Source organism: Myxine glutinosa, chromosome 13 (assembly GCF_964187855.1).
Source record: "Myxine glutinosa chromosome 13, kmMyxGlut1.1, whole genome shotgun sequence".
NCBI classification, from domain to species: Eukaryota; Metazoa; Chordata; class Myxini; order Myxiniformes; family Myxinidae; genus Myxine; species Myxine glutinosa.
The window spans coordinates 32,854,939-32,881,489 of record NC_136273.1 but is presented as its reverse complement, the minus strand read 5'-3'; the positions used below and the strand labels follow the sequence as shown (position 1 = coordinate 32,881,489).

Below are 26,551 nucleotides of genomic sequence, written 5' to 3'. Positions count from 1 at the left end.
TTGCCCTAAGATTCCCTGAAGATCTATATATATATATATATATATATATATATATATATATATATATATATATATATATATATATATATATATATATATATATTCATTATTCTTTCATTCATTCTTTCATTCAAGTTGTTCTCAGGTGTTTCGTTCAATATACTGAACCTGTTCATCGGAAATTGTCTGTTACCCTGCCACACAGAGAGCCCTCTTGCGTCAGACATTCAGGATGCTAAACATTTACACGTTACCAAGGAGGCTATACAGAGGTGCGTTCAGCCATACCTGTCCCACCTTGCTGTATTCTTGTATTGCATCTCCTTTTAAGAAGTTTTAAGTAACTTTATTCAACAGTCCAGTAATTGCCTTTTATGTTTATAATTCCTCTATTTTCTTTATCAGCAACATGCTTCTTTAATAGACTACATACCCACTTTCTTCAGCATCCCAAAGGAACTAGCATATATCTATGCAATTTATCAAAAATCCAAGCAGAAGTTGTCCTGTCTATCAATGTTCAAAAACAAACGAATATTATGGGTTTTATATGAACCAATGGGGCTAGATGTGCATGACCAGACAATTCTACAAGCACGGTGACCTTGTAACCAGCTTCAGGAATGAATCAATGAGATTTTAAAGGATGTTGCAGAACATTACAAACTAATTTTCGTCCTTCAACAACATTTTGTAAAGGTCGCTTAATTTGGAAGCCACAATGTCCCATGTGAAGTGACTTTCAACACGCTTCCTGCCCTTTCTGCCAGCATCTTCTGCCAACTCCGGGTCCGAGAGAATCAGGTCAATCGCTTCGCTGAAGGCACAGTGATCCCGTGGTGGACACACGTAGCCGGTCTCTCCAGAAACGACAATGTGTCGCAAGCCACCGACATCACTCGCCACCACCGGGAGTCGACTCGCCATCGCCTCAATGGCGACCATCCCAAAAGGTTCGTAAATGCTCGGAACGACAAGCACGTTGGCGGCTGCGTAGTAATGATGCAGCATCCCATGTTCTACTAATCCTTCAAACTTGACCACATCCTTTATGTTGAGTTGTTGAACGATGTTCTTGAGGCGTCTGAGCTCCACGCTGTCTTCGTGTCCCGCGACTGCCCCACCGACGATGAGAACGAGCACATTTGGTTGCTCAGAAGACAAGATTTTTGCAGCTTGGAGTAATGTCTCGATGCCCTTTCGAGGGTCTAGGCGACCTACATAGAGCACCACCTTTGCATCCAGCGGCACCTTCAAGAGGGTGCGAGCTGAGGTACGATCCGTCGCGCCAAACAGCCTTTGGTCTGTCCCACAAGAAATGATGGAAACATTATCCAGGTCACTCGTGATCTTTTTCAAGTGCTTTACTTCCTCGGGGCTGGTGGAAACGATTGAGTTGGCTTTATCAAGAACCTCTTTCTCAATAGAAATGCGGATGTTGTCGATTTTGTCCAAGTCTCTCTTGCCCTTGAACTTTATCAATGCCAACGAGTGGAACGTATGGACTTGCAGGTTGCCTTGGATCTCGTGTAGCCGAAGACCAACCCATGCTGAAAGCCAATAGTTGGTGTGGACTATCGGATAGTGGATGCCGTGCACCTTCTGATAAAGAAGGACTTCAGAGAGAAACTTCTGCAAGTGCTCATATATTTTCTCTCGTGGAATGGGCTCCTCAGGACCGGCGCTGACGTTCACCACACGATAGCCGAAGGCTGTGTCTACCACACATTCTTGTTTGATCGTCGTTCTCCGGGTGAATACGTCTACTTGCCAACCCATGCTCACCAAACCTTGAGCCACGTGATGCAGATACACATTCTGTCCCCCAGCACCTCCTGCCCCGGGTTGAGCCAGAGGGCTGGCATGCACCGAGATGAGCGCAATGTGTTGTCCGGACATTTCTGCATACGCTCTTCTGTATCGCCGTCTGAAAATGACAATGACAATGGTTAGAAATGCACATAATAACCAAAACAATCATTATAACTTATACAATAGCTATTATATATATGCATTAATATGATCAAATAGTGCTTGAGCAAGCAATAACTTTCATAGAGAAGCAATACAACATTTTATAAAATATTCCAAATAGTTATTTTAAATATCACCAATTGGGATTCAGACCAGGTCACTCTACCTTAGTTAGACATGAGATCAGGGCCTTCTCTGCAGACGTATCTTGAGCTTTCAATACAGTCTGGCATCCCGCCTTGCTCTACAAACTCCCTGCTCTGCCTATGGCATCCAAGGCCAACTCCACTCTTGGGTTACTAACTTCCTCTACTCTCGTAGCCAACGTGTGGCTCTCAAGGAATCCCTTCAACTCCTCTCCCTGTTAACCCTGGAGTTCCACAATGCAGTCTTCTGGGCCCAGTCCTATTCCCAATCTTCACCAACGATCTCTCTGACTCTCTGGAAAATCCTCTTTATCTCTTTGCTGATGAGTCCACCCTCTGCTGTGACATCCCTCATCCTTCAGACAGACAGGCCGCAGCCTCTTCCCTCTCCTCAGACATTGACAAAATCACAAACTGGTCAAACACTTGGAATATGGCTTTCCATCCTAACAAATCTCACACTCACTCCAAAAGAATCACTTGGCAAGCCCTCCCATCCATTTTCTCAACATCCCACTCAAAGAAGTTCAGTCCCTCAACCTCTTTGGTCTCACTATTAGCCATGATCTTTTTTGGGCAAACGGCATTTCAAAGTTGATCTCCAAAGTCCTTTCTTGGCATACAACAACAACAACAACAACAACATGCATTTTAAGGCCATGTTCCCTGCTAGAGCGGGGGTTAGCCTTGCGGTCCCCATGACAATCTTCTCCATTTTGCCCTATTTTCTGCATCTCTCCTTGTTAACCCCCTTGCCCGCATTTCTTCTTCCACCATCTTTAGCCAAGTCTTTCTCGGTCTTCCCCGTCCTCTACTTCCTTCTACATTAACTTCCATCACTCTTCTCAACCAGTCACTTTCATCCTTCCTCAATACATGACCAAACCATCTCAACCTGTTCCTCTTCACAGCATCAATCACAGGCAATATTCCCATCATCTTTCGCAATTCATCATTTGTCTTCCTCTCTCTCAACGATACTCCGCACATCCATCGAACCATTCGCATTTCCACCCTTTCCAGCCTTCGTTGCTGCTCTACGTTCATTACCCATGTCTCGCTCCCATAAATCATAACACTTCTCACACATGCAGCATACACCTTTCCCTTCAGCTTCAGCGACACTCTCCTCCTCATCAGCACGCCACTCAGTTCCCGAAACTTCTTCCATGCACATCTCACTCGAGCAACCGTTGCCGAGTCTGATCCACCTTCTCCATTCAGCATGTCTCCGAGGTAGCAAAATGTTTTCACACCTTCCAGCTTCACGCCGTCTCCAAGATCCAACTCAACATTTCCTCCATCTGCAGCTCCCTCTGTGCACACCTTACATTTGAATGTAGCTGCCACACTGGTTAATGACCCTCTCAGACCACTACATTTTTGATGAACCCACTCAGCGCACATTGTACACTGAATGGAGTTCACTCCGACACCCTTCCTACACACAGCACAGGGCCACTTCCCAGTTCTTTCCACCTCACCACATGCTTTACCACTTGCCATCACCTTTGTCTTTCCGATATTCACCTTCAGACCTTTTGTCTCCATACATTCCTTCCACTTGTTCATCTTTTCCTTCAGTCCATCCATACTTTCCGCAATCAACACCAGATCATCTGCATACAACAACTCCCACGGTAAACCCTCCTTTACGGTCTGAGCCAGCACCTCCATCACAGCTACAAATAGTAGTGGACTTAGTACCGACCCCTGATGCACTCCCACCTTCACCTCAAACTCACCACTGTTCCCGTCCTTCGTCCTTACAGCTGTGCGTGCTCTTTTGTACATTGCCATCACTACTCTGATCAACCATTCCTCCACTCCTAACTTCCTCAATGCCCATGTCAATACTTTGCGTGGAACCCTATCGAATGCTTTCTCCAGATCAACAAACCCAAAAAACAACTTCTTCCTCTTATCCATGTACTTCTCCTGCAACTGCCTCACAATGAAAAGCGCATCTGTCGTTCCTCTTCCTGGCATAAATCCAAACTGCATTTCGTCGATCTTCACTTTCTTCCTTATCCTCCTCTCCAACACCCTTTCCAATACCTTCATTCCATGCTCCAATAACTTTATCGCTCGGTACGAGCCACACTCCAGAGGGTCACCTTTCCCCTTGTATAGAGGGACGAGGGTACTCAGTTCCCAATCCACTGGAATGCGGCCTTCTTTCACCACCAAATTACAGATCTCTGTCATTCTCTTCACACCCCAACTTCCTGCTGCCTTCAACATATCTCCCACAACTCCCGTCGGCCCTCCCGCTTTTCCACTCTTCATTGCTTTTATCGCTTCCTCAACTTCCTTCTCAGTTATCTTCTCTGCCGGTCCTAAAACTGGGTTACTCTCTATGTTGCCATCCCATTCATTCTCTGTATTCAACAGCATTTCCATATATCTTTTCCATCTTCCTTTAATTCCATCTGGGTCGACAACGATTTGTCCCACTTCATCCTTCAAGCGACTCACCCCCATCACATCACACCTCTCTTTCGCTATCTGCTTTGCAATCCTGAATACTGCTTTCTGACCCTCTTCCGAATCCAAGCGTTCTCCGAACATTTTCCTACATGCCTCCTGCGCCTTTGCTACCTCTTTCTTTGCAGCCTTCCTGGCTGCCTTATAACTTTCATGCTCTGCTGTTTCTGCTCCCGTACCCTTCGCCTTCTGCCACTCTTTGAACTTCTTCCTCTTCTCGTCAATCCTCTTTCCAACCTCAACATCCCACCACCATGTTTCCGAGTGCCTCGGTGGTCCTTTTGTCCATCCACATACCTCACCAACGGCTCCCAACAGACTAGCTTTCATTGACATCCAACCACTTTCAAGCTCAACCACATCATCCTCTACCCTACTCAGCCTCTCTTTTAATGCCTCCCTTACTGTCACCTCTTTCAACCTCCACACCTTCATTCTCGGTTGGTACTTCACCCGCCGAGCTCTCCTCGCACCTTTCACCCTTATGTCGCAGACAACCAAGTGGTGCTGTGAAACAGCCTCCTCCCCCGGGATCACCTTTGTGTCCCGGAGGTGCCCCCTATCTCGCCGACGCACCATCAGGTAGTCAACGGTTGTCGTCGACCCACCTGACGTGTATGTAACAAGCTTATTGTCCTCTTTCTGGAACTGAGTATTACAAATCAACAAATCAGCTCCATCAGCAAACTCCAAAATCCTTTCACCTTCTCCATTTCTCACACCATATCCGTAACCCCCATGAACTCCCTCAAAACCATCCATACTCCTTCCCACATGTCCATTCAGGTCTCCTCCCACCACAACAACTTCCTCATCTTTCACGTTTTCCATCAGCTTCTCTATCGCACACCAGAACTTGTCCTTCTCTTCATCGCTTCGACCAACCTGCGGAGCATATCCCGAGATGACGTTCACCAAGAGCTTTCCAATCATCATTTTCACCATCATCAACCTATCACTCACTCTAGTCACACTCACCACACTGTCTACAAACTCCTCAGAAAACAGGACACCAACACCATTCACGCCCTCCGGGCACCCTTGCCACACAAACTTGTATTTCTGTCCCTGCCTACCCTTCACCATTCTCACACCACTTCCCTTCCATCTCTTCTCTTGCACACAACATATGTCCACTCTTCTTCTGACCAATACTTCCACCACTTCTCCTGATCTCCCTGTCATTGTCCCCACATTCCATGTCCCAAACCTCAGAAACCGATCTCCATTTCGGGCTGCACCCTGCCCATATGTACTTGTGATTGTCATGGTTCTCTTTTTATTCATGGTTCCCATATGTACATTGTCATGGTTCTCTTTCTTGGCATACGTGAACTGTTATTCACCAATGAAGCCTTCATCCGCAACTTAATGGAGTACTGCTGTCCCCTCTGTGCTGGCACCCCTGCCTTACACCTTGCCCAGCTCAAAGCCATGGAAAACAAGGCCTTCAAGATCAATGGAATCTCCCACAATGAAGCTGAGTCTACAGGCCTGTCACTTTCCAATCACAGACAGGTCGGTGATCTCTCTGTTTTCTACTGCCTCCTTTCAGATCTTGCACCCTCTGCCCTTTCCTTGCTTTGTCCTCCTCAGGTGTCTGCAGGGCGCACGTGGTCCACCGTCAACTCCCTTCTGGTAAAATTCCCAAAATCTAGAATCACTATTCACCCCCACTCATTCGTTCCTCTTTTCTCCAGATAGTGGAATCAACTTCCACATTCTCTCAATCTCATTCCTCCCCCCAGGTCTTCTAGACAAGTGTTCACCACCATCTCAGATCATCCCCATCCAAAACAATGATCTTTTCTACCCCCGTTAAACCTCCTCCGCCACTTCCAAGCCTCCTACCTTCCAAATATCGAGATTCTCTTTCCTGAGAATTTGCTTTTGAGTAGGGGGGAAATAAGAGTTCTGGGGCACCCCAATTTAACATTGAAGTGAGGAAAAGGATTTGACCATCCTCCAAAAAAACACCTATTTCTCCCACTTTTTTTTTTCCAAAAAAGGTAAGTAAACCAGATGGATATTAATTAAATTACCTAAAATAAATATTAAGAGGATATAGTAATATTATTCAATCGACAAATGCTTACTTGTCCACAACCTAAGCAAATTTTATTTTTTAAGTATAAAAGTATCGATAAAATACTGAAAGATTTAATTAAGGAATAATAAAAGAAAGTGAGAACACAAATTCAAACTTTAATTCTGGATAGCTTGAAGAAAATAGGTAGCCTAAGGCCTTATAATAGGTAGCCTTATAATACAAGGTATTATATAGGTTAGAAATTTAAAATAACAAAAACACGAGATGAAGAAACCAAAGAGGAAGAAGTTTATATGAAAACAAAATACCCTCAATTGATAACATCCCCTCAAGAGTTTTATGAAAAGGTATGTAAAGTTTACGATGAGCCTCAGAGGTGTGAATTAGGTGATGATGAAAATCTTGTTGAAGGAAGTGGGTTTAACTAAAATGCAATACCCTCTCCTCTGGCGAGGGTAATAATCCGAGTCCGTTTGTCTGTCTGTTTGTTTGTTCGCGCAGAATAAATATGATTTTCTTTGCAACCGTTGGTCCGATTGACAGGAAATTTTCACCATAGGTGCAACTCCACCTGTAGAATGTTTAAATGATAATTATGACGTCATAGGTCATGTGGCTCGGCCGCCATCTTGGAAAAACCGATAATAATTGCACCTGTATATCTCCGAAAGCGCTGAATAGAAACAATTGAGACATGGCTCATTGTAAAGAACTCTTCATGGGGAATAATTGATGATGTTATAGGTGCCTCCATTATGACGTCACAATTCGACAAGTACAAAACTTCATCGGATCAAGATTAAATTTCTTGAGCATAATCTCGGAATAAATTAGTGGAGAAAACAAATAATGATGACGTCATCGGTCACGTGGTTCGGCCGCCATATTTGTTTTGACACAAAAGCCTTAAAAAACACTGAAAATACATCCTGGCGAGGGTTTGCAATCTCTGCTCTTTCTTGTTTATATTGATATTCACATCATGAAATAAGACCCTCTTAATGCTTCTTCATGTATCGATTTCCCGAGTGAGATAAAGATAAAACTTAAAAAGGCGGATGATAAGCAATGGATTGACTTTCCCTGTGTCACTGAAGGATATTCCAAAATTCTAGGAAATGAATGTCTATTAACACATATGGACTAACAGATAATCTCACAAAATATCTGGAACAAGTTCAACATTAAAAACTTTGATAAATACCACGACCTCTATCTCAAGACTGATGTTCTGTTGTTAGTCGACATGTTCGAAGCCTTTCGAGCGGTCTACCAGAATAAAGATTCATATGGATTAGACTCATTATACAGCACCTGGTCTAGTTTGGAGTGCTATGCTAAAGGTGACTCAACAAACTTAAAAATACATTTCTGACGTGAATATGTTGTTGATGATAGAGAAAGCTAAAAGAGGTGCCATTTCTCAAGTCTGGGCAAAGAAATATGCTAAAGCAAATAACAAATATCTCCCAGATTATAACCTTTCAAAAGATGATTCCTAACTCATGTATTACGACGCTACCAATATATATGGATGGGTGATGTCCAAATTCTTATACCCAAACCTAGAGAGGGCGTCGCATCAGCGGCATAGCCGTGCCCTCAGCCAATGATTCTACCCCAGAGCCTTGTGCTGCACACGGAAGAAGAGGATGTCCTGGCACTCCAGCATCACATCTGTCTCTCCTGTATTCTGTGGAATCTAAAGTTCAAAATTATTGGAATCTCCCTTGATGAGATCGAAGCTCAGGTGTATGACTCTCACACCGCAGGCAGGTCGGTGGTCTCTTTGTTTTGTACCATCTTTTTCTGATATTGCTCTCTCGACTCCTTCCTCCAACCCTCCCAATCACATTCTCCCAGTTAAACTTCCAAAATCCAGGCTGACTACGCACTTCAAGTTCTGTTTCTCGCTTCTCCCATCCATGGAACTTCCTTTGAGAGGCCGTTATTTCCCACTTTCTCTACCAGAGTTTCAAGCAGGCATTGCACTGCCCCCATCCTGACCCATGATCTTTATTATCCCCATGAATCCTTCCTAACCCAACCCTTTTACTTGTTGATTCCTTCTCTCACTTTTTATTTCTTCTTCATTTCTCCCCTTACCGGTTGTAACCAATTATTGCCTCACTACCCCCACTGTTGAGTCAGCCTTGCTCTTTCATGAGCCTAGCTAGATAGTTTGAAGAGAAATAAGTTAAAATTTCAAACAACTTTGAATTTCAAAAGTTTCCCAGCCACTGGTGTCGTAAACCTTGTTCATGGATCTGGAAAAATGATTCACATTCGATACCATTTCATCTTCACTTTTCTGTATGAAAACTACTACTATTACTACGCCACACACCTTTCTGTGCTTCAAGTTGTGTTATTCATCATTCTTCATCTTATGTCAGACACGAGTACTGAACAGAACTGAATTCATAGCGATGCGCAGCTGTAGGGTTAGAGTGCCAACGGATTTCCCTCACCTGAGGAAATTGCTCCAAAGACAAGACTACTGCTAGACTATTAGGTTTCCTTCCAAAAGGCTCCCGGAAGTAAAGGACGATTTGCCTCCTGATTGTCCAGCTAATTTGTAGAATCAGTCTGGTGGTTGCAGACCTGTACAGGATAGTCCCAGCACCTTTATGGCAATTACGATGAAGCCGCAAGGGTGTCGTCTCTTACATCCACGTCCCTCCTACACATCACATTAGCAGGGTCTTTGGTGAAGCTGGAGTGTCCTTCTGTGGACTGTCGAGGATGGATATTCACTTGCTGGACTCACCCACTCCTGAACACTCAGAACACAGAGTGTCACGGTGAGGTCCCACTTCCTCCCAGCAACCCTTGCATGTGGCACGCTTGGATGCCTGATAAATATGCTTTACCCCTCTGGGAAACCGGACTGAGCCTGCAGATGAAGGTTCGTTGGCGATTTAGTCTCCAACACCAGTCCTTTTCCGAGAGGCCGGGAGAGTAAAGGCAGGAGGGCAGGAGTGTATGCCCTTTATGGGAACCACATGTTCAGGGGTTATGGAGGAAGAGGACCACCAGAACTTGGAATGACAGAGTTTGCACCTCACCACCCTCAAGATGGACCTGCATTCCCAGTAGAGGCCATCACCCCAAATGGGAAACCCCATAACAGCATTGTCCCTAAGAGGTAGAGCAGGCCATCTCCCAAAGAGTCTCCATATAATCCACTGTGGTGCCTCCATGTAAGAGTGGTGGCACCCAAGCGGGTTCCACATCTGTATCCTCAAAAATAGCCCAGATAGGGTTGAAGAATACAGGTTATAGGGCGGGTGGGATACCTTGGAGCCATGTACATTCAAAAGGCTGACATAGGAGTATAAAGGTATGTTACACGCCTTTGATCTGTGGAGCCTGGGATGGAACGTTAACCCAGCTATAAACTGTCACCCTATTGTTCAGTTGTGAGAAAACCTCAAACAATTCAATTATCGATGTGCGAAGACATTTCCACAGATCATTGGCATTGATTGGGGTTTGGACTGCAGGTAGCAATGGTGAAACAACACGTAGCAACAGCGAGATATGGGGCCAGTGGGTCATAAGATCTACCAGCAACCCTGTTGTGGTGAAACTGCCAAAATCAAGACTCTCTGCTCACCTTCACTCCTTCATTCCTCTTTTCTTCCACCTCTGGAACAAACTCCTCCACTCTCTTCAATCCCACTCCTCCCTCCAGGTCTTTAAAACAGCTGTTCACCACCATCTCTTGTCTTCCCCCATCCAAAACCTTGATCTTTTCTACCCCCGTTAATTCACCCCAGATCCACTTTTTTTTTGAAATACCGACTTCTTTCCTGGAAGTCCTAGCAGTGTCCACGTGTTTTATGCAGCAAATTCGGCAGAGAAAGTTTCCTCGGAGGATTTGAAAAACGAGTACACTCGCTCCCTCCTGTATGGGCCAGCAGGAAGGGTCAAGCTCTTATCCTCTCTGGGCTATATAGATTACAGTAGATCTAGGCTCGGGTCCGTTAATCTGTGGGGGACTCGAAAAGCATATATATGATGCCTCAAGGACGTCGGGTGTCCTCTTTTTCAGTTTTGTGTTGACAAGGCATGATCTTTTATAAATGCGCTGTAGGATCTTGAGCGTACACCCCAGATCGGGTTGATCAAGCACTATGATGACACGAGGGCCCTTAATGGTACACTTTGTAGTATTTGTCCTCAAGGCACTTGGCCTTTGCTGTATTATTATCAATGTCGTCGCGGTCTTTGTTCCTAATTATAGCTCTTGACTTGTGAATCTATGTGGGTGGTGCTCTTTCTCTTAAAGAATGCAAGTTCTAGGGCTGGTGGGATAGCACGGAGCTATGAGCACTCACTCATGAGGCTGACAGTTTAAATGTGTGTGCACTTGCCTTTGATGTGTGTAGCCTGGAGTGGAATACCAACCCAGCTATGAATTATCACTCTGGTGTTTCGCATGCAGGGCGGAAGATTAACGTGTGTGCCAGATGAAAGACCTTTAGCAAGGGGACCGGGCTACCAGCACTGGCCATTGGTGCATGGCAAGGATTCCTCATACAGTGTCTTTAACGAAAAGTAGGTGAGTTCGCACCTGCACACGAAGCGAATTATACATTGCTGCCCAGATTACCTGCTGTGAGGGCAAACCATCCAGCATAACCCTCGCCAACAGACTGATTTCGCAGCATCAACACTCTGTGAAGAGCGTGCTCATTAATAATGGTGATGATGATGTACAGATATCCTCCTGCTTGAACGCCTTTTTTTTTTTTTTTTGGTATACAAGATCGAGGCTCGTGAAAGAGCTAACATTAATCACACAAAAAGTCAAACCGACACAGAAAACACAAAATGAGGGGAGGGGTAGACAATATGGGGAGAGAGGGGGAAGGACACAAACACATTTGAGAGCAGGGACATCGAGAGATCTGTAGGAGGGAGAGGGCTTGGGGGGGGGGGGGGGGGGGAGGAGAGGTATACAACATATGGACACTGCAAGGACTTCCAGGAAAGAAGTTGGAATTTCAAAAAAGTGGATCTGGGCTGAATTAGCGGGGGTAGAAAAGATCAAGGTTTTGGATGGAGGAAGATAAGAGATGGTGGTGAACAGCTGTTTTAAACACCTGGAGGGAGGAGTGGGATTGAAGGTAGTGAAGGAGTTTGTTCCAGAGGCGAAAGAAAAGGGGAATGAAAGAGTGAAGGTGAGCAGAGACTTTATAAAAATATAAATAATTTTTTTTAAACTCCTTTGTTGAAGGTAAATGGATGCAGTGAAAGTAAACATTTATACTGCATGGATGGAAAGAAGCAAAGGTATCACTTGTTCTTCTTACGTATGAAGCACAAGACTGTGGGGTAGCATCATTAGCTGAGGGCACGGCAATGCCCTCAGTAGGTTAGGGCAGGAATTTTTTATTAGGTCAGGGTGCAGCCCACCACTCTTCGCGAAGGACACCTCGAGATCTTTAACGTCCACCAACTAATGCTGGCAGACGGGACACCCATTTGACGTCCATCCATCCGAGGAATAGCACACACATTGATGAATTGCCCACCTGGATTACAGTTTATAGCTAGGTCTGGATTCAAACAGTCCAGACGGCTTGGAGGCGAGTGTGGGTACCTCGAGACCATCCTGTCAGATTAAAGGTGTAAAGAAAAGTTTAAAAGGAAAAAAAACAGAAAATTGGTAAAGGCAGAGGAAAAGGCAGGAGATGGGCACAAAAGAAAGAGGTGTTGTTGTTCTCCTCCTCTTCCTTTTATAAGGTGAGACGTTCAATGGCAACCAGCATCTGCCCTGCCTTGACCACGATAATCCTCCACTCCCCTCTATCCTCAGCCAACTCTCTCCACCCTCCAACCACCACCACCTTACTGATATCCAGCCTCACACAATCCTCCCACCTCAACCTCAGTCTACTTCTTTTATTCCTACCTTGTTCCCTCCATCCATCCGCACCAAATGTCCAGCCCATCTCAGCCGGCAATTCACCAATCTCCCCGTCAAGCTCATCTGCACACCAATCTCCTCCCTCAGTTCATCGATTCACCTTCTTCGCTCCCACAATCCTCCTGACCCAGTTGTTCTCGCAAATCCACAGCCTCTGTTGTTGCCTCTTTGTCGGTGCCACCATCTCCAGACCGTAAAGGTAGGCCGGCGTTACACAAGACACGAAAATATTTCTTTCAATCTCCTTGAAATCTTTGTCTGCCATTACATCCTCCACCCTCCTCACCCACCTAAATCCTCGAAAGACAGCAAATATAAATGTTTTCCCCCATAGGTGATTTATATAAACTCATCTTGGTAATTTGACACTGGCAGGGCATAACTGGTTCTTCAAGGTACACAACCATCGAGCAAATGATTCCTCCATTTGTTCAACTTTTGAATACCTAATGAGGGTGGAGTGAGGACAGGCGGTGGTGAGGTGGTCACGAGAGCAGGCGGTGGGAAGGTGGCCACGAGAGTAGGCGGTGCGGAGGTGGTCACGAGAGCAGGCGGTGGGAAGGGGGTCAGGAGAGCAGGTGGTGGGGAGGTGGTCACGAGAGCAGGCGGTGGGAAGGTGGTCACGAGAGCAGGTGGTGGGGAGGTGGTCACGAGAGCAGGTGGTGGGGAGGTGGTCACGAGAGTAGGCGGTGCGGAGGTGGTCACGAGAGTAGGCGGTGCGGAGGTGGTCACGAGAGCAGGCGGTGGGAAGGTGGTCAGGAGAGCAGGTGGTGGGGAGGTGGTCACGAGAGCAGGCGGTGGGAAGGTGGTCACGAGAGCAGGTGGTAGGGAGGTGGTCACGAGAGCAGGTGGTGGGAAGGTGGTCACGAGAGCAGGCGGTGGGTAGGTGGTCACGAGAGCAGGTGGTGGGGAGGTGGTCACGAGAGTAGGCGGTGCGGAGGTGGTCACGAGAGTAGGCGGTGCGGAGGTGGTCACGAGAGCAGGCGGTGGGAAGGTGGTCAGGAGAGCAGGTGGTGGGGAGGTGGTCACGAGAGCAGGCGGTGGGAAGGTGGTCACGAGAGCAGGTGGTGGGGAGGTGGTCACGAGAGCAGGTGGTAGGAAGGTGGTCACGAGAGCAGGCGGTGGGTAGGTGGTCACGAGAGCAGGCGGTGGGTAGGTGGTCACGAGAGCAGGCGGTGGGGAGATGGTCACAAGAGCAGGTGGTGGGGAGGTGGTCACGAGAGCAGGCGGTGGGTAGGTGGTCACGAGAGCAGGCGGTGGGTAGGTGGTCACCAGAGCAGGCGGTGGGGAGATGGTCACGAGAGCAGGTGGTGGGGAGGTGGTCACGAGAGCAAGTGGTGGGGAGGTGGTCACGAGAGCAGGCAGTGGGGAGGATACAGCAATGGAGATAGGTTGGAATGAGGCCAGGTGGAGTTTTTCTTGGTGATGAAACTATAAAATTAAATATATACATTTGAAGGAGCTGGGGCTCCCACGTCGATCGGAAGAATGGACGCGACAAAAAGCTGGAATTCATCCGAGTTGCTTTAATCAAACCAAACACTCAGGCACTCTGAAAAGCCCGTTTATCGGGCAGCAATATATATACATATTATCCCGGAGCGTTTGCCCAGGAAAGGCGAGAGGGGGCGTGGCCCAGCGTCCTGGCTGCGGCCTGGCAAGTTGAGGGCGAGCCTGCCCGGGCGTCCTGGACGAGCCCGGCATGGTGATCGCTCCGCGTCCTTGATAGGTGCAAGGCGATTGTGAAAACCCAGCGGTAGCCGCTACACACGTCCCCCCAGAATCGACTTGCACCGGCAGGGTCAATTTGAGGGGGGTCCTGATGACCCGGCCGAAGCGACCCCTGGCGGGTCGTGGGAGGGAGTCCGGTGTGGTGGTGGGCGGTCGAGTGGGGGGCACCGTGGACGGGGGGCAGCCTCGCCGCGGCGGAAGGGCCACCCGTGGTGGGTGGCCGACGTCCACGTGCGCCGGCTTGAGGCGGTCCACCGCAATCCGGTCCGACCTGCCGCCGATGTCGATGACGAACGACTTGTCGTCCCGTCGCAGCACCCGGAAGGGCCCGTCGTACGGCGGCCGGAGTGGCCCCCGATGTGCGTCGTGACGCACAAAAACATACTCCGCTGTGCGAAGTGCTGGGGGGACGTAGGACTGGGGGTCACCGTGGTGGGATGTTGGCACGGGGGCAAACCGTCGGGCGGCCTCCTGGAGGTCCGAGCGCTGGTGAGCTGCGGACCAGGGACTGGTAGCGTCGGGCACGAATTCGCCCGGGACGCGTAGCGCCTGGCCATAGACAAGCTCGGCGGTGGATGCCTGGAGGTCCTCCTTGAGGGCCGTGCGGAGGCCCAAAAGGACCCACGGCAGCCGGTCGGCCCAACCGCCGTCTTGAAGGCCGGCCATGAGCGCGGCCTTCATGGAGCGGTGGAATCGCTCGCACAACCCGTTTGCTTGGGGGTGGTAGGCCGTAGTACGGTGGAGCTTGACCCCCAGGTTGCGGGCGACCGCGCCCCACAGCTCGGAGGTGAACTGTGGTCCGCGGTCTGACGAGATGTCCGCCGGTGCGCCGAAGCGGGCGACCCAGGTGGCGATGAAAGCCTGCGCCACGTCGGCGGTGGTGGTGGAGACGAGGGGAACGGCCTCCGGCCACCTGGTGGTCCTGTCCACCATGGTGAGCAGGTGTGTGAACCCCCGTGATTGGGGGAGGGGGCCCACCAGATCCACGTTGACGTGGTCGAAACGTCGTTCGGGCATGGTGAAAGGTGCCAGCGGGGCCTGGGTGTGTCGGTGGACCTTGGCCCATTGGCAGGCCGTGCAGGTGCTGGTCCAATCGCGGACGTCCCGACGAAGGCCGTGCCAGACGAATCGCGCCGACACCAGCTTCTGGGAAGCTTTCCGGCCCGGGTGGGAAAGGCCGTGGAGGGAGGCGAAGATGCGGCGTTGCCAGGTGACGGGCACGATGGGGCGAGGCTGGCCTTGGGAGACGTCGCAGAGCAGGACAGTGTCCACGAAGGGGATGTCGGCCAGGCGGAGGCCCGTGTCCGCCGCCCGGAGGGCTTGCACCGTGGTGTCGGTGGTTTGGTCCGCCGCCATAAGCGCAAAGTCCACGCCCAGGTGGACCGCGTTCGCGCTGGCCCGGGAAAGACAGTCGGCCACGGCGTTGTTTTTGCCGGCGACGTGCCGGATGTCCGTGGTAAACTCCGACACGGCGGAGAGGTGGCGCTGTTGGCGGGCCGACCACGGCTCCGTGACCTTGGCCATGGCGTAAACCAACGGCTTGTGGTCGACGAACGCCGTGAAAGTTCGGCCCTCCAGGAGGTGGCGGAAATGGCGGACGGCCAGGTGTAGACCGAGGAGCTCCCGGTCAAACATGCTGTATTTGAGCTCGTTCGGCCGGAGCTGCCGGCTGAAAAAAGCGAGTGGCTGCCAAACCCCGTTCACCCATTGCTCATGTACGGCACCCACCGCGTAGTCGGAGGCATCCGTGGTGAGGGCGATGGGAGCGTTGAGCACCGGGTGAGCGAGCAGTGTTGCGTCGGCGAGGGCCCGCTTTGAGCTTTGGAAGGCCGCATCCATTGCTGCGGACCAGGCGATGTCGTGCTTGGCTGGCTTGCCCCGGAGGGCTTCGTAGAGGGGCCGCATGAGTTGAGCAGCGCGGGGCACGAAGCGGTGATAAAAATTCACCATTCCCAGGAATTCCTGCAGGGCCTTTATGGTGCGGGGACGCGGGAACGTGGTGATGGCCTCGACCTTGGTTGGCAGCGGCACGGCCCCATTCTTGGTGATGTGGTGGCCCAAAAAATCAACGGCCGTCGTGCCGAAGTGGCATTTGGCCGGGTTGACGATGAGGCCGTGCTCGCTGAGGCGCCCGAACAGTGTTCGGAGGTGGAGGAGGTGCTCGGCCCGGGACGTGCTGGCGACGAGGATGTCGTCCAGGTAAACGAAAAGGAATGGCAGGTCACGCAGCACACCGTCCATCAAGCGCTGGAACGCCTGAGCCACGTTCTTGAGACCAAACGGCATCCGCAAGAATTCGAATAAGCCGAACGGCGTGATGACTGCCGTTTTAGGGACGTCGGCCGCCCTGACAGGTACCTGGTGATATCCCCGTATGAGATCAATTTTCGAAAAAATGACCCGTCCCGCCAGACGGGCGGAGAAGTCTTGGATATGCGGGATCGGGTACCTGTCGGGGGTGGTGGCCTCATTGAGACGGCGGTAGTCGCCACACAGGCGCCATCCACCCCCCGGCTTTGGCACGATGTGCAGTGGCGAGGCCCACGCGCTATCGGAGCGCCGCACGATGCCGAGGTGCTCCAACGCGTCGAATTCGGCCTTCGCCACGGCGAGCTTGGCTGGGTCGAGGCGGCGGGCCCTGGCGTAGACCGGCGGGCCCGTGGTTGGTATGTGGTGCTCGATCCCATGCCGTACTGCGACGGCCGAAAACGTCGGCCGCGTGAGGGCCGGGAACTCCGTGAGCAGGCGAGCAAACTCGTTCGCCGCCGGGACGGCGCATGCCAGCTCGGTCGGCGCGGAGCTGCTCAATGTGCATACCAGGGAGCTGAAGGTTTCGGCGTTTATTAAACGACGCCGTTGGACGTCCACCAGCAGTCCGTGTACGCAGAGGAAGTCGGCGCCTAGCAGAGCCATGGGCACGTTTGCGGTTACAAACGTCCAAGCAAAGCGTTGGCCGCCGAAGCAGAGGGTGACGTTGCGCGGGCCGAAGGTGCGGATGGTCGATCCGTTGGCCGCAACCAAGGAGGTGCCGCAAACCGCGGATTGCCTGTCCTGGTCAGAGGCGGGTATGACGCTCAGTTGGGCGCCGGTGTCGCACAGGAAGCGCCGTCCGGACGCTTTATCCGTGATGAACAGTAAGTTGCCCGTGTGGCCGGCGCTCATGGCTGGTAATGAACGCCGGCCCGGCCGTTTCCCGGCCTGCCGAAGGTGCACGGGGGTCGGCATGTCCGGGCCTTCTGTCCGAACCTGGCATGATAGTAACACCACGCTTGGTCAGGTGGAGGCCCCGGTCGTCGTGCTGGAGGTGGTCGGCTCGGTGTAGCGGCCGCCAATTGCGTCGGCAGTTCGCTCGTCGACCGTGCTGGGTGCTCGGGCGCCATGGGTGTTGCGTCGGACGGCGGTGGGTCCCATGTCGCCGCTGCGATGCGCTGTCCTGCGGCGGAGATCTTGTCGGCTTCTCTGGCAAGGGCCCGGGGATCTGTGATCGTCGTGCTTGCCAGGGCGAGGCGTACCGGGTTAGGCAGCTGACGGAGGAACAGCTCCCGGAACAGGAATGCCGGAGAGTGCTCGCCGAGCAGTGAAAGCATGTAGTCCATTCGCTCGGAAGGGCGCGTGTCGCCGAGCTCGGGCAGGTCGAGCAGGCGCCGTGCGCGCTCCACCGATGGGAGGGCGAAAGCGTCGAGGAGAAGCTTCTTAATCGCGCCGTATTTGTCAGCGGCTGGCGGGCTCTCGAGGAGGCTCAGGGCGCGGGCCGCGGTGGCCGAACCGAGCGCTGCTACCACATGGTGGAAGCGGGTGTCGTCGGCCGTGATGCCTCGCAGGGCGAACAGGGAATCCGCCTGTGCGAACCAAACCGCCGCGTGAGCCTCCCAGAAGGTAGGCAGTTTAAGGGCGACTGCCGTGTCCATGTCGGTAGGTCACCAATGAAGGAGCTGGGGCTCCCACGTCGATTGGAAGAATGGACGCGACAAAAAGCTGGAATTCATCCGAGTTGCTTTAATCAAACCAAACACTCAGGCACTCTGAAAAGCCCGTTTATCGGGCAGCAATATATATACATATTATCCCAGAGCGTTTGCCCAGGAAAGGCGAGAGGGGGCGTGGCCCAGCGTCCTGGCTGCGGCCTGGCAAGTTGAGGGCGAGCCTGCCCGGGCATGCCCGGGCATGCCCGGGCGTCCCGACCGAGGCCTGGCAAGTTGAGCGCGGGCCTGCCCGGGCGTCCTGGACGAGCCCGGCATGGTGATCGCTCCGCGTCCTTGATAGGTGCAAGGCGATTGTGAAAACCCAGCGGTAGCCGCTACACATTCTTCATTCTGCAGGAAGTATCGTATGCACATAGAGTTGTGTGCAGTTTTGAATGAGTATGAGTTTGGGATATTGAAGGAAGGTTAAAGGACATCATACTGGGTCATGGCAGGAAGACATTGCGTGCGGTACACCTTCCAGCAAATTTGGTAGGGAAAGTTTCCTTGGAGGATTTGAAAAAACTAATACACCCGCTCCTGTAGAGAGCGGCATGAAGGGTCATGTTATTATCCTCTTTTGGGGCATATAGATTCCAGTAGATCTAGGCCTGGGTCCGTCAGTCTATGGGTTACCGATAAGCATATAATGCCTCAAGACAGTTGGGTTTCGACCCTTTCAGTTTAGGGCTGACAAGCCTGGTGTTGGCTTAATGGTTAAGGTGGTTAGCTTAAGATCTTAGGGTCTCAAGTTTGAACTCCTGTCCATCCAATAAATAGCACCAGGTGGGTTGATTCCGCCTGCCATCCTTCCGAGGTTCGCAAAATGAGTACCAGCTTACCGGAAACATGGGGAGGGGGATGAGGTCGCTACGACGTCCATCTTGTGACCCTTAGTCCTCCTCCTGTCAAGTTTGGTTGAGATTGGATAAGCAATGACCGTAGGTATTGCGGTCAGACAGACAGACATCAAATTACGTATTTATGTCAACCTCTGGCTGGAAGGTGTAGGGAGGAAGGTTTGGCATTTAGGAAGCAGTGAGAATCATTTCAGGGGCAAAGGGAGTGTTTCCAGGCTGAAAGAGAGAGGATATATACATTAGAAAGGAGGTGATTATGATGGGATATGATAGAGATGTTTAAGGTAATAAAAGGTGGCAACAATATAAATGCAGAAGACTTATTCAGCAGAATGGACAGTGATAGGACCAGCGGCCATAGCCTGAGAGTAACGAAGAGGAGAGTTAAGACAATCGTAAGGTAGGGGTCTTTCACTCAGAGAGTAGTTAATGCATGGATTGCTATACCTGGAAAGTAGAGGCAGCAGAAAGGTTCAAATTGGAATTAGATAGGTACCTGGGGAATTTGAGATAGATGGGTACAGAGATATTGGCAGGACTGGTGGTTGGTTTGAGTATGGATCGTTGGATGTGAACATCATTGCCGAGTGTGATATCTGTAAGAGGGTCACCTCAAGGGATAGTGTGTGGTCAGGTGTTGTTTGTTCTTCATCCTGAAACTGCCTGCCACACTTTTCTTATCCCCACTTCTCCCGCCATTCTGCCATTTATTTAATATTCTCGGTCTTAAGATTTATTGAATCTGGTGTTGTTGCAGCACAGGCATGAATAATTGGACCAAATGGCTTCCTCCTGCATCAACTTTCCTTGTTCTGAGGTAGGCGCACTCCAAGACCAACACCCCAGGTGGTCTACCTCTAAATCCGGCCCTGTATGTGGGGTACCGCCATACCGACACATAACGGTTTGATCCTTTCTAAATGCACTGTGGGATCTTGAATGTACACCAGTGAATGCTCACAGATGGTACACCCAACTTTACGTCTGTCCACCAGACCCATGGATGCAACTGCCTGTCTGCGGACAAGCACTATGGTGATACGAGTGTACAATCCCGGTCCAGAATCAAACCGAGATGAGATCATTCAGGGACAAGTTTGTTGCTTCTGAGCAACCCTGACAAAACAGAACGGAAAAACGAGTCGATGAATCCGTGCAAAAAAAATTTAAAAGTGAAAATAATAAAAACTAGAACAGGTACTCGGTAGAGAGCAAACCTCCACCAGGCTTAACAGTTTATGTTTTGTATCCCACTGATAGGCCAGATCTGGATTTGGGCCGGAACAAAAATTCAATCAGCTTCTTCTCGTCATCTATCCAACTCGTCCACCAAGTTTTGTAATAATCCGTCCACATCTTTTTGAAATTACACAACCAATTTTTGAAATTCTTGGAAAAAAAAAAAAAATTAAATTTATTTGAAAAATAATTTGAAAAAATACTTATTTATTTTTTAACAGTTTTTTGAAATTCCACATCCCAACCCTATCATTTCGTGCGAATTAGTCCACAACTTTTCGAGATATTCTGTTCACAAACAAACGGACAGCCAAACAGTTGTGAAACATAACCTCTGCCAACCTTCGGTGGTGGTGGTAACAACAATAATATAACTTCCGTCACAAGAAACTTCAACGCAGTTGAAGCTTTTTTTTCATCCGCAGCTCAATGGAATACTGCTCTCCCCTCTGGGCTGGTGCACCTGCCTCACAACTAGCTCGTCTTCACGCTGTTGAAACCAAAGCGTTCAGAATCATTGGAATCTCCCGCGATGAAGCTATCTCCGAGGGCCTCTCACTCACTCACCGCAGGCAGGTTGGTGGTCTTTTCCGTCTTCTACCGACTCCTCTCTGGCCTTGCCCCCCCCCCCCCCCACCCAGCTCTCTCTGGGCTCTGTCCCCCAAATATTCCTACAGGTCACACAAAATCTGCCTGCAACCCTCTTATGGTTAAACTGCCAAAATCAAGACTCTCTGCTCACCTTCACTCCTTCATTCCGCTTTTCTCCCGCCTATGGAACAAACTCCCTCACTCTCTTCAATCCCACTCCACCCTCCAGGTCTTTAAAACGGCTGTTCACCACCATCTCTTATCTTCCCCAATCCAAAACATTGATCTTTTCTACCCCCGCTAATTTCACCCCAATTCCACTTTTTTGAAATACCAACTTCTGTCCTGGAAGTCCTTGGTGTCCTTGTGTTTGATACTTCTGCCACCCCCCTCCCCCCAAGCCCTCTCCCTCCCACACATCTCCCTGCTCTTAAATGTTGTGTGCCCTCAAGTGTTTGTGTGCTTCCCCTTCTCTTGTCTTCCGCTCCCTCTTTTTATATATTTTGTTTGTCTGGTTGATTTGTTTGTGAAATAAATGTCAGCTCTTTCACGAGCCTCGATTCAGTATACAAAAAAAAAAAAAAAAAAAAACGCAGGAGAAGACCATTCGGTGTATCAGAGTCTGCGCAACGGTTGCTGCGTATCGTTGTTTGTCTGTGCTCTATCCTTTTTTTTTAAACGCTGAGCGTCAAGCAAGGAAGCAGCTCATGCCATCCTACATCAGGTGCAAAATATCACCTTAATCAGGTCCAAAACCTACATCCTTCCTGTATTGTTGTCCACAGCTTTCACACACTCGGTTTGACAGGTTTCTTTAATTTCAAAGTTGAGCAACTTCCACATTCCAGAACCGTTTATCTGTGACATTGTAGCGGCTACCGCTGGGTTTTCACAATCGCCTTGCACCTATCAAGGACGCGGAGCGATCACCATGCCGGGCTCGTCCAGGACGCCCGGGCAGGCCCGCGCTCAACTTGCCAGGCCTCGGTCGGGACGCCCGGGCAGGCTCGCCCTCAACTTGCCAGGCCGCAGCCAGGACGCTGGGCCACGCCCCCTCTCGCCTTTCCTGGGCAAACGCTCCGGGATAATATGTATATATATTGCTGCCCGATAAACGGGCTTTTCAGAGTGCCTGAGTGTTTGGTTTGATTAAAGTAACTCGGATGAATTCCAGCTTTTTGTCGCGTCCATTCTTCCGATCGACGTGGGAGCCCCAGCTCCTTCATTGGTGACCTACCGACATGGACACGGCAGTCGCACTTAAACTGCCTACCTTCTGGGAGGCTCACGCGGCGGTTTGGTTCGCACAGGCGGATTCCCTGTTCGCCCTGCGAGGCATCACGGCCGACGACACCCGCTTCCACCATGTGGTAGCAGCGCTCGGTTCGGCCACCGCGGCCCGCGCCCTGAGCCTCCTCGAGAGCCCGCCAGCCGCTGACAAATACGGCGCGATTAAGAAGCTTCTCCTCGACGCTTTCGCCCTCCCATCGGCGGAACGCGCACGGCGCCTGCTCGACCTGCCCGAGCTCGGCGACACGCGCCCTTCTGAGCGAATGGACTACATGCTTTCACTGCTCGGCGAGCACTCTCCAGCATTCCTGTTCCGGGAGCTGTTCCTCCGTCAGCTGCCTAACCCGGTACGCCTCGCCCTGGCAAGCACAACGATCACAGATCCCCGGGCCCTTGCCAGAGAAGCCGACAAGATCTCCGCCGCAGGACAGCGCATCGCAGCGGCGACATGGGACCCACCGCCGTCCGACGCAACACCCATGGCGCCCGAGCACCCGGCACGGTCGACGACCGAACTGCCGACGCAATTGGCGGCCGCTACACCGAGCCGACCACCGCCGACGTGGCGCAGGCTTTCATCGCCACCTGGGTCGCCCGCTTCGGCGCACCAGTGGACATCTCGTCAGACCGCGGACCACAGTTCACCTCCGAGCTGTGAGGCACGGTCGCCCGCAACCTGGGGGTCAAGCTCCACCGTACTACGGCCTACCACCCCCAAGCAAACGGGTTGTGCGAGCGATTCCACCGCTCCATGAAGGCCGCGCTCATGGCCGGCCTTCAAGACGGCGGTTGGGCCGACCGGCTGCCGTGGGTCCTTTTGGGCCTCCGCACGGCCCCCAAGGAGGACCTCCAGGCATCCACCGCCGAGCTTGTCTATGGCCAGGCGCTACGCGTCCCGGGCGAATTCGTGCCCGACGCTACCAGTCCCTGGTCCGCAGCTCACCAGCGCTCGGACCTCCAGGAGGCCGCCCGACGGTTTGCCCCCGTGCCAACATCCCACCACGGTGACCCCCAGTCCTACGTCCCCCCAGCACTTCGCACAGCGGAGTATGTTTTTATGCGTCACGACGCACATCGGGGGCCACTCCGGCCGCCGTACGACGGGCCCTTCCGGGTGCTGCGACGGGACGACAAGTCGTTCGTCATCGACATCGGCGGCAGGTCGGACCGGATTGCGGTGGACCGCCTCAAGCCGGCGCACGTGGACGTCGACCACCCACCACGGGTGGCCCTTCCGCCGCGGCGAGGCCGCCCCCCGTCCACGGAGCCCCCCACTCGACCGCCCACCACCACACCGGACCCCCTCCCACGACCCGCCAGGGGTCGCTTCGGCCGGGTCATCAGGACCCCCCTCAAATTGACCCTGCCGGTGCAAGTCGATTCTGGGGGGACGTGTGTAGCGGCTACCGCTGGGTTTTCACAATCGCCTTGCACCTATCAAGGACGCGGAGTGATCACCATGCCGGGCTCGTCCAGGACGCCCGGGCAGGCTCGCCCTCAACTTGCCAGGCCGCAGCCAGGATGCTGGGCCACGCCCCCTCTCGCCTTTCCTGGGCAAACGCTCCGGGATAATATGTATATATATTGCTGCCCGATAAACGGGCTTTTCAGAGTGCCTGAGTGTTTGGTTTGATTAAAGCAACTCGGATGAATTCCAGCTTTTTGTCGCGTCCATTCTTCCGATCGACGTGGGAGCCCCAGCTCCTTCAACATCAACGTTTTATCGGTCAGACATAAACAGAAATAGAACAGCGCTCGGTAGGGAGCATACCTCCACCAGACTGAACACTTTACCTTTTGTATCCCACTGAGAGACCGGATTTGCTCCTGGATCTGAACCAAAATCGAATCGGATTATTCTTGTTACTTAACCGACTCATCCACCAAGTTTAGTCATAACTCGTACATAACTTTTTAACTCAACTGGACTATGTCCAGCTAAATTTTTGTCGACACCCAGTGTCCGTCGTCCATCGTCGGTCTGTCGTCTGTCGTCTGTCTGTCTGTCTGTCTGTCTGTCTGTCGTCTGGAACAATTCGACGTCTACGCTCTAAAAGTCACAAATATTGAGCAAATTTCATGAAACTTGTTATGCAGCATCTTTAAGACATAAACTAGTTTGGGATTGCATTTGGGCGTTGCATGCCCAAAAATGGGCACGGCAGGGCGGCCATATTGAAAAATCAATTTTTGTCATGTATTTTTTAGCACATATAAACTATATAGTTGGTGGTTCTGTTATGCATATTCTAACCATATTGATATAGACCAGTTGAGTTCAGGTTCCCTGGAACCTCTCTAGTTTTAATATCATGTTATTTATCGCTTTCTGGTCTTGGTTTTGGTCAGTAACTTTCAAACCACAAATTAGAAGTTACATTTTAAATGAGCTGAAACATTGTGCAAAATGTGCACTTAAACTTCACAACGCAATGTTGTCATCTCGTAACGACAATGCATAGAAATGTAAGGTGTAAAAGTACCACAAGAAAATAGATTACCTTTTTATAACTTGTGATTTGCTTCTGCAGATGCAATAGCGGGCTTGGCTAAGTTTGCATTCTTTAAATAGTCGATGCAAGGGGTGTGGACTTCATCGCTGAAGGAAGAACTATTGACGCAGTGGAAAAGTACTTGAAAGCAGGAGAATATTAAAATAAATGCAAACAAGTACAGAGATACATTAAAAGTACACCACCCCCATGCCAAATAAATAAATATCCTCCTGTGTGGCATTGCCAGACAGACAAACCTTCGGCAATAATTAAAATCAAGAAAATATTTTCAGAAAATATTTTCACAATCATTTGGCTAATAGCTAATCAGGGCCCTTCGGGATATTTTGGGGCCGTTTGGTTCAAATTCTTCCAAAAGCACCAAATTTGGCCCAGATGTTGCCGATGCCACACTCTTTCGATTTTTGACGGGCGCCAAGACGGGCGCCCCCCCCCCCCGGGGGCCCCATATTGGCGAAATACTAAATGTCCGCCACCCGGATTAGAGGAAAATCAGTTAAATAACCAAAAGGGTTGGAATCATGTATGATACGACTTTTCAGGGGTTTTCGAGGTCGAGGAATCCAATTATGATGTTATTTTGATGATTCGAGGTCAAGGTCAACGCTCAAGGTCATCTTAAAGGTCATTTTACTCCTCAAGCTGCTCTAACTCTGGTCTGTGCCCTTGTCCTCTCAAGGCTAGACTATTGTAATTCTTTGTATGCTGGCTGCCCTCAGTTTCTCTTGGATAAGTTACAAAGGGTTCAAAACTCTGCCGCTCGTCTTGTCTGTAAGGCGAAGAAGTCTGACCATGTTACCCCGCTTCCTGAATCTTTACACTGGCTGCCTGTCTCTGCTCGTGTGCAATACAAAATTTGCACACTATGTTATAAATCATTGTGTGGAACGGGACCTCACTATCTCTCCGATTTGCTCACTCTCTATGAACCTCGGCGACGGCTTCGTTCAAGCGACGACTCTATGACCTTAGAGCCGCCGCGCACCAGCACCAAGTCATTTGGCGAGAAATCCTTTTCCTTTGCTGCACCTCTGCTCTGGAATGACTTGCCTTCCTCTGTTCGACATGTTGACTCTCTTCCTGCCTTTAAAACCTCCCTCAAAACCTATCTGTTTCACAAGTCTTTCAAAGTCTAAGTCCTGTTTTCCCTTTGGTTTGAGGTGGGACAGAGATCGAGAGTATGTCTGTGTACATGTGCGGGGGAGGGAGGGGAGGAGGAGGGGGAGTACACATCTGTGGGTTTTGAATGGGGAGGGAGAGGAATAGGGCAAGAGTGAAGGTGTGTCTGTGTGTGTGTATGTTTGTGTAGTATGTGTGTGCGGTGTGTGCGCATTCGCATGATAATGTAAAGCGCCATGAGGGTAGTTTACTCTGCTTGATGGGGCTATATAAGAGTCCTTTATTATTATTATTATTATTATTATTATTATTATTATTATTATTATTATTTTTGAGTTAAACATGTCGGTTTTTGAGTTTTTTGTCAAGATTTACGCGAGGTTCACCATTTTATGTTTCTGGGTTGGGTAATCGAACTCTGACCTTATTTTTGACAATTAGAGGAAATATTTACATGTCTATTTCCTAATTTTCAGGCATATGCAGTTCATCAGTCTAATTACAAAGGTACGGATTTTGATGTTTTATGAACTGTATGCCATATCCTTGTGTTTAATTTTTGTGCGATCATGATCCGGGTTCATGTATACATGATTGTATACATGTCATAAATATGACGTCATCGGTCATGTGACCTGGCGGCCATAT

At 50.3% G+C, this 26,551-nt stretch overlaps 2 protein-coding genes and 1 long non-coding RNA gene across 3 annotated transcripts in view; 1 reads left to right on the top strand and 2 right to left on the bottom strand.

Annotated features, from left to right (window-relative positions):
* Window positions 1–26,551, bottom strand: part of LOC144888650 (uncharacterized) — a 648,249-nt gene that overhangs the window by 409,200 nt on the left and 212,498 nt on the right. The gene's annotated exons all lie outside the window — the stretch shown is intronic.
* Window positions 325–24,899, bottom strand: LOC137438811 (D-inositol 3-phosphate glycosyltransferase-like). The gene is made up of 2 exons (XM_068134190.2): window positions 24,770–24,899; window positions 325–1,927 (listed from the first exon to the last, which is right to left on the bottom strand). The coding sequence occupies exon 2, from the start codon at window positions 1,897–1,899 to the stop codon at window positions 667–669; it is 1,233 nt and encodes a 410-aa protein (XP_067990291.2). The 5' UTR covers window positions 1,900–1,927; window positions 24,770–24,899; the 3' UTR covers window positions 325–666.
* On the top strand, window positions 21,854–22,151 carry LOC144888547 (uncharacterized). Its single transcript, XR_013621127.1, has 2 exons — window positions 21,854–21,939; window positions 21,984–22,151. It is a non-coding gene; the product is annotated as an uncharacterized LOC144888547 (long non-coding RNA).

What these genes read in the sequence shown, in the direction of transcription:
- LOC137438811 (XM_068134190.2), bottom strand. Translation starts at nt 1,899, where the DNA reads ATGTCCGGACAACACATTGCGCTCATCTCGGTGCATGCCAGCCCTCTG.